Source organism: Lolium rigidum, chromosome 4, assembly GCF_022539505.1.
Source record: "Lolium rigidum isolate FL_2022 chromosome 4, APGP_CSIRO_Lrig_0.1, whole genome shotgun sequence".
NCBI classification, from domain to species: Eukaryota; Viridiplantae; Streptophyta; class Magnoliopsida; order Poales; family Poaceae; genus Lolium; species Lolium rigidum.
In genome coordinates this window covers 156,528,325-156,536,777 of record NC_061511.1, presented here as the reverse complement: position 1 = coordinate 156,536,777, position 8,453 = coordinate 156,528,325, and the positions used below count along the sequence as shown (strand labels likewise).

At 42.3% G+C, this 8,453-nt stretch overlaps 1 protein-coding gene across 1 annotated transcript; it reads right to left on the bottom strand.

Moving 5' to 3' along the window:
* Window positions 1-1,051: 1,051 nt before the first annotated feature.
* On the bottom strand, window positions 1,052-4,330 carry LOC124706097 (deubiquitinase DESI2-like). The gene is made up of 4 exons (XM_047237759.1): window positions 4,161-4,330; window positions 3,786-4,047; window positions 2,458-2,525; window positions 1,052-1,486 (listed from the first exon to the last, which is right to left on the bottom strand). Exons 1-4 carry the CDS (start codon window positions 4,293-4,295, stop codon window positions 1,223-1,225), a joined length of 729 nt encoding a protein of 242 aa, XP_047093715.1. The 5' UTR covers window positions 4,296-4,330; the 3' UTR covers window positions 1,052-1,222.
* Between the last annotated feature and the right edge of the window lie 4,123 nt (window positions 4,331-8,453).

Here is an 8,453-nt window from a genome sequence, read left to right as displayed (position 1 = left end):
CTGACTACAAAGCTAATGTAAACACAAGGTATGATCATGAATTGTACCACTCTATGACTCTATCTATAAAGGCTTGGTTGCAGAACGTACGACCTAATAAGGCTGGCATCAACCTAATAACACGCCATCCTCTAATGCTTCGTCTGAATCACCGCTGCAAACAAACGCGTAGGCGTAGCTCAGTGTATGTGCACATTAGAGGTAGCATAGGGCTGCAGCAATGCAGGACAAGTGCATGGTTACGTATTAACATTGTTTTAGTCTATGCATAAAAACATCGGTTTGGCTAATTTGGCTACCAGCACAAACGGTCTACGGGTTTAGGCTTGGAGTGGTGAGTTTGATACATCCGAAAGGTATGTTGAATATTAGCTTTAGTTTCCATAAGCTAATTTTAGTTTTTTTAAAAGAAATTATACATTTGTAATTTGTGTGGAAACTGAATAATAAATTTAGTTTTCATGATCTAATTATAGATTTTTAAAGAAATTTCAGATACGGTTGTATTTTTTATACCATGGATACGGCTGTAATTTGTGTGGAGAATGAATAGAGTAATCACTACATAATTGATTGTTATCTTTTTATTATTTATCTAGCTATGTATAAGCGGAGATTTGATATATTTATTTTGCAATGTTGTGCTGTGATTATTTGGTGCATTTAGATTCTCACTATTGAATTATTAGAAATTTGTATGGCATGACAATCACTCAAAATTAAGTATTACAAATATTACCTTGCATCGGGATTTTCTAATTGCTTTGAATAATATTTTTGTTGGTAGTGGAGTAGTATTATTACGTATCACATAATATGAATTTCAAAATAATGTATGAAAAACAAAATTCAGTTATGCAATCTCAGGTAACTAAAGATGGTGCCCTCGCATTTGCGAGGGCCACTGTGCTAGTTTAGGTATAAAAGATATGCCACCAAGGGCTAGTCCTGGGGTTTTTTTTTTTACTTTTGCCCAGTGTGTTAAGTCGAAAAAAGCTCTGAACGTGCAAGGTACCATGTACTTTCAATAGTTGAGAGTGGCTGTGATCAATGAACTTGTGAATCAGATGAGCGTTTTCAACATTTCATCATGTCTTCAACTGCAAGATAGGGACACACAGATTCATGTATAAATAAACATGACAATGTTTTTGAACAAATGTTGTCTACTGTTACACTACAGATTCAACACAGACAGATGATAGGCCTGCTGACACAGCGGCTACAACCTTGTCGATTGGTCTGCTGATTTTTGGCGCTGCAACGGGGGTGCATCATCAGCTTCTTGTGAAGGAGTTGACCCACTCGAAGATGGTTTTGCACCAGCTGATACAACATTCTTGAGCCATGTTCCCTGGAAAGTGGGGCTGCCTCTGTTTTGGTCACCTGGGGACTCTGGCGAAGCTTGGTTTTTTGAAGTCAGGCCTGCCATAAATCTATACGCTACTCTACTAGCATTGACGATTTCTGTTTTAGCCTGCCGGAACTGGGGGACATAAAATTGCAACAAGAAAAAATCATGTTAGGGGAAGTAATGAATGCAATATGTGTAAGCAAGACAACGATAAAGTATATAATAACAATACACCAGTAACACATAAACAAAACTCCAAGCTTCAACATAAGTGCATTCAACAAAAGGAACTGGTAACACATGCGGAATTTGGTATGCATAGAACATTCTCATGATAATAACAAGAACAAGAAAAGTAATTAAGATAAGATAAACAAGTAGCAAGATAACTAATAGCACCAACATTGTAACATTATTTGTGCAGTTTACTGTTAGATTGAAAGACACTCCCTAAATATTTGAAGATAGATTGTACAGATAGATTACTGAAAGTTATCCAAGTTGGACATGGCATAACATTACATACAAGAGGAAGCATGGTCATGCCAAACTGCCTTGTAGTATGCACTTTACTAAAAATCTAAAATTCTGGCTTTTGTTTATGCCATCGTATTAATATGAGAAGAAGTCAAAGCAATAATGAACAGGCATTGACACGCAATTTCAGTGCATTCGCATGGTGATTACATGCTTCCTGGGAAATCAGTGCTCCCTGTTATTGACACTAAACAAGTGTAGCATCTTTAATTTAATTTACAAAGGCACAAACACTGACAATTCTGCAAAAAAAGACATATCCCTACAGAATGTGATGATGATGTAGTCCTGACATGCTAGGGGATTAAATGGGTGGAGAAAATAAGAAGGTGGTAGGGGATTAATATGGTATTTCCAGTTGATATGTAATTCAATCTCCTTACATAAAGTGATAATGATGTAGTACTGACATGCTGTTATGAAATATCAATTGCAACACATCAACAAGCCAAACTTGCCTGAGTAACAGATAATCAATGCACGGTGTAGCATATCAAATAGTCACAATTCAACAAGTAGTCAAGGAATACAGCAGTTTACGAACAGATTATATATACAACACACACCTTAACTGCTGTATTCTCAGCAACCACCACAGCAGTATCACCGGCATTGGCAAAACGATTAACCCAGCCTGCAAGGTTTAATAGATAAGATTAGCCAAACAAAAATAAACCAATTGTTTCTGCCATTTCAAAACTAGAACAGCATACTGGCATGTAACAAAAAAATGCTAAAATGAGGAAAAAATGACGTCTCCATCACCCTAGGGATATAACTGGCTCAGCTGGAAATTCTATACACTAACCAAGTTAGCTTAAAGCATCCACACACCACAGCACAGGAGAGCTTAGTTAGATGCGTAAGAAATAAAAATAAATCGCAAGAATAAAATACATAGCAAAGCGCTCACCCGCCCAACGACAGGCGCTTGGTTCAGACGCTATCCAAACCGCAAGCGAAAAGTCAGATAGCGCCTGGCGACTGTATTTGTGTCCGGCGCCCGGGATGAAAGGCCGCAACTGCCGATAGAGCAGGGTTCCAATCATGGCGCCCGTCTTTAAGCGCTGCGTTGTGGAAGCTCTTACTGAAGTTAACTCATCAAGTCCTAGTTCTAGCTATGCATTTTTTACACAGCAACCAACTTACTAATGACTAGTGATCCTTAAACTAAATCTTCTGGTGTGGGGGAATATCAGTTTACCTTCCTAGTTTCCTCACTTGAAGAAAGATTTTAGGTTGACCGCAAACTAGAACCTGGCGCTATTACATGTACACTGGCTGCTAATAACCCTTTCTGTTAGCCAACAGGAAAACAAGTAATGGCAACTTATCATACTTCCCATTCACTCCCAGATCCAGAATTCATCAAACCTAGATATTTACAAGCTGTACAAGCTAATAGTATAACTGGAGCAGAAGACAGATAGCTCATCTGACACCTTCAAGTAAATGCAAATACTCCTAGGTAAATAAGCAAGTAGTTCTTATAGCCTGCACCACATTCTTTCCAGCCATATCCCCTCTCCTCCGGAGACAAGCCAACTCAATTCCTTCCGCTCAATCAGTTAACCTGCACCACCACTCATCAGCCATCTAACAAGTAAACTCCACTCCGCTCCTGATGTTGAGCCCAACATCACTAATCGGCTATTGCTGGTAGCAATTATACCAGACGGTATGTCCTTAGCTTTCCCCCACAGCGCCCAATTCAGTCTATTTTCTAGACAAGCCAATATCATCAACTGGACTGGATCCTCCTATCAGTATGGTTAAAGTTGTGAATCATTTCTACCACCAGAGATTTGGTACCGATTGGGGGCCAGACAGGCATATCACGGGATAGTAGTTGGCTAATCAGAAGAAGGAAGCTGTAAATCTCCTTAATCCTTACCGGGGAGCTTGGGGGCGCCGAGCCTCTCGCAGAGCACGTCGCAGAAGTGGTTGCAGTTCCTGGAGAGGAGGTCGTAGGAGCTCCCCGGCCACTCGCGGCTGAGCTCCCGCAGGATCCGGTTCACGGCGGCGATGGTGCAGTCCGTCTCGCCGAGGACGATGCGCTCGCGGTAGGTGTACATGGGGTTCTTGCTGACGGGGCAGTTGAACACCCCGCTGCCGTTCTCGCAGAACCCGAAGGACCACTCCTCCTCGCCATAGACCTGCACGCGTCCGCGCAAGACATCCGGAAATGAGATTTGGGGATCTGGGAGAGGGAGGAAGGGGGGCAAGCAAGCAAGGCGGCAGGCAGGTAATGCGTCGCCGCGGTCCGGACCTGAACGGCGCTGTGGAAGATGCCGCCGAGGCCGATGCGATCCTTGAAGATGCGGTTGATCTGGAGGATGGTGTTGTTGGTCTTCTCGGAGTCGCTGTTGGTCACGTCGTACACGTGGAGCACCACCTCCCTCATCTGGTCGACGGGCAGCCTCTCCCCCTCCCGCTCTTCCTCCCTCTCCAGCTCCGGCGACGGCGACGGAGCGGCTGGGTTGAGGTGGGGGAGAATCGTCGGCGGGTGGGTCGTTGCAGGTGGTGGCCGTCGTGGTCACGTCCTCGGTACCAGTATTCTTATCGGCGATGGGATCGGGATCATTTCCAGGTACGGTCACTGACGACGGGCCCCGGTTGCCAGCTTTCCGTTTCTGTTCCTTCTGGTTCCAGTTTCATGGTTTCAGGGGCCTAGCGATCGGTGTAAGTGAAAGTTACTTCCCCGATCTGGGTTTGCAAGGCTCATTTAGCTTGTTTTAAATCAAAAAATAGCGCCTACTGCTTCATGTACTCCCTTTGTTCCATGAAGGTTGTAGATTTGATAAAATTTATATTTATCTAAATACTATTTAGTGTTTAGATATATCTAAATTTTGATAAATCTCAGATAATTTTTATGGGACGAAGTAAACATATACAATATGAAAATATTCTACGGGAAAGATCTATTGATAACGATTTGATGCCTAGATACTATTTCGATCGAGTGAACAATGAATCGAAACATAAGTGATAACGATTTGATACTAGATGATGGTATTTCTCTGATCAAAGTTCAACAAATTTAACTTATGTCAAGATGAGTCTTGTAACCCTAAAGGAAGGACGAATTTGTAGTATAATTTGAGAGAAATCCAAGTTTGTCCATCGCGTGTTCTTCCATGGCACTACAGCACTCCCGGCGTAGTTTACATGTGGAACTCCTTCACCCCCTACAAGTCAGGTTCCACGCTTGGTTGTCTCATCGTGGTAGGTGTTGGATAGTCGACCAGTGGTTGCGGCGTGGGCTCCCCTCCCTTGTTTTATGTCCGCTTTGTGATGCTGCTGATGAGACCTCGGATCACCTGGCGTTGCAGTGCCCCTTTGCTCGTTGCATCCGGGAGGGGTTTTCTCGGCGCGTGATGTGTGTAGTTGACACGTCCGTTGGGAACCCCACGAGGAAGGTGTGATGCGCACAGTAACAAGTTTCCCTCAGTAAGAAACCAAGGTTTAATCGAACCAGTAGGAGTCAAGAAGCACGTTGAAGGTTGATGGTGGCGGAATGTAGTGCGGCGCAACACCAGGGATTTCGGCGCCAACGTGGAACCCGCACAACACAACCAAAGTACTTTGCCCCAACGTAACAGCGAGGTTGTCAATCTCACCGGCTTGCCGTGAACAAAGGATTAACCGTATTGTGTGGAAGATGATTGTTTGCGAAGAATAGTAAAGAACAAGTATTGCGATAGATTGTATTTCGGATGTAAAGAATAGACCGGGGTCCACAGCTCACTAGCGGTGTCTCTCCCATAAGATAGCGAGATGTTGGGTGAACAAATTACAGTTGGGCAATTGACAAATAAAGAAGGCATAACAATGCACATACATATATCATGATGAGTACTATGAGATTTAATCGGGGCATTACGATAAAGTACATAGACCGCCATCCAACATGCATCTATGCCTAAAAAGTCCACTTTCAGGTTATCATCCGAACCCCTTCCGGTATTAAGTTGCAAGCAACGGACAATTCCATTAAGTATGGTGCGTAATGTAATCAACACAAATATCCTTAGACAAAGCATCGATGTTTTATCCCTAGTGGCAACAAGCACATCCACAACCTTAGAATTTTCTCGTCACTCGTCCCAGATTTAATGGAGGCATGAACCCACTATCGAGCATAAATACTCCCTCTTGGAGTCACAAGTATCAACTTGGCCAGAGCCTCTACTAGCAACGGAGAGCATGCAAGAACATAAATAACATATATGATAGATTGATAATCAACTTGACATAGTATTCAATATCCATCGGATCCCAACAAACACAACATGTAGGATTACAAAGAAACGATCTTGATCATGATAGGCAGCTCACAAGATCGAGCATGATAGCACAATTAGGAGAAGACGACCATCTAGCTACTGCTATGGACCCATGGTCCAGGGGTGAACTACTCACACATCAATCCGGAGGCGATCATGGCGATGAAGAGTCCTCCGGGAGATGATTCCCCTCTCCGGCAGGGTGCCGGAGGCGATCTCCCGAATCCCCCGAGATGGGATTGGCGGCGGCTGCGTCTCTGGAAGGTTTTCCGTATCGTGGCTCTCGGTACTGGGGGTTTCGCGACGAAGGCTTTAAGTAGGCGGAAGGGCAGGTCAAGGGGCCACACGAGGGCCCCACACGCCAGGGCAGCGCGGCCAGCACCTGGGCCGCGCCGCCCTGTTGTGGCGGCGCCTCGTGGCCCCACTTCGTAAGTCCTCCGGTCTTCTGGAAGCTTCGTGTAAAAATAGGACCCTGGGCGTTGATTTCGTCCAATTCCGAGAATATTTCCTTACTAGGATTTCTGAAACCAAAAACAGCAGAAAACAAAGAATCGGCTCTTCGGCATCTCGTCAATAGGTTAGTGCCGGAAAATGCGTAATAACGACATCTAATGTGTATAAAACATGTGAGTATCATCATAAAAGTAGCATGGAACATAAGAAATTATAGATACGTTTGGGACGTATCAAGCATCCCCAAGCTTAGTTCCTACTCGCCCTCGAGTAGTTAAACGATAACAAAGATAATTTCTGAAGTGACATGCTATCATAATCTTGATCAATACTATTGTAAAGCACATGAGATGAATGCAGCGATTCGAAGCAATGATGAAGATAATGAGTAAACAAATAAATCATATAGCAAAGACTTTTCATGAATAATACTTTCAAGACAAGCATCAATAAGACTTGCATAACAGTTGACTCATAAGCAATAAATTCTTAGTAGAAAGCTTTGAAACAACACAAAGGAAGATATAAGTTTCAGCGGTTGCTTTCAACTTCAACATGTATATCTCATGGATAATTGTCAACACAAAGTAATATAACAAGTGCAATAGGTAAACATGTAAGAATCAATGCACACAGTTTACACAAGTGTTTGCTTCTAAGATAGAGAGAATAGGTAAACTGACTCAACAATAAAGTAAAAGAATGGCCCTTCGCAGAGGGAAGCATGGATTACTATATTTGTGCTAGAGCTTTTCATTTTGAAAACAAGAAACAATTTTGTCAACGGTAGTAATAAATCATATGAGTTATGTATAAGATATCTTATAAGTTGCAAGCCTCATGCATAGTATACTAATAGTGCTCGCACCATGTCCTAATTAGCTTGGATTAACACGGATTATCATTGCATAACATATGTTTCAACCAAGTGTCACAAAGGGGTACCTCTATGCCGCCTGTACAAGGGTCTAAGGAGAAGGTTCGCATTGGATTTCTCGCTTTTGATCATTCTCAACTTAGACACCCATACCGGGACAACATAGACAACAGATAATGGACTCCTCTTTAATGCATAAGCATTCAACAACAGTTAATATTCTCATAAGAGATTGAGGATTAGTTGTCCACACTGAAACTTCCATCATGGATCATGGCTTTAGTTAGCGGCCCAATGTTCTTCTCTAACAGTATGCATACTCAAACCATTTGATCATGAAAATCTCCCTTACTTCAGACAAGACGAACATGCATAGCAACTCACATGATATTCAACAAAGGTAAAAGTTGATGGCGTCCCCAGAAAACATGGTTACCGCTCAACAAGCAACTTATTATGAAATAAGACACATAAGTACATATTCTTCACCACGATAGTTTTTAAGGCTATTTTGTCCCATGAGCTATATATTGTAAAGGTAAAGAATAGAAATTTTAAAGGTATCACTCAAGTAATGTACTTTGGAATGGCGGAGAAATACCATGTGGTAGGTAGGTATGGTGGACACAAATGGCATGGTTATTGGCTCAAGAATTTGGATGCACGAGAAGAATCCCTCTCAATACAAGGCTAGGCTAGCAAGGTTGTTTGAAGCAAACTCAAGTATAAATGGTGCAGCAAGACTCACATATAAACATATTGTAAGCATTATAAGACTTTACATCGTCTCCTTGTTGTTCAAACACCTTAACCAGAAAATATCTAGACTTAAAGAGAACAATCATGCAAACCAAATTTTAACAAGCTCTATGTAGTTATTCATTAATGGGTACAAGGTACATGATGCAAGAGCTTAAACATGATCTATATGAGCACAACAATT

What these genes read in the sequence shown, in the direction of transcription:
- LOC124706097 (XM_047237759.1), bottom strand. Translation starts at nt 4,295, where the DNA reads ATGAGGGAGGTGGTGCTCCACGTGTACGACGTGACCAACAGCGACTCC. An exon ending in CGGCGCCCCCAAGCTCCCCG is followed by an intron (nt 2,526 to 3,785) that starts GTAAGGATTAAG and finishes TAAACCTTGCAG; the next exon opens with GCTGGGTTAATCGTTTTGCC. An exon ending in CTGAGAATACAGCAGTTAAG is followed by an intron (nt 1,487 to 2,457) that starts GTGTGTGTTGTA and finishes TATGTCCCCCAG; the next exon opens with TTCCGGCAGGCTAAAACAGA.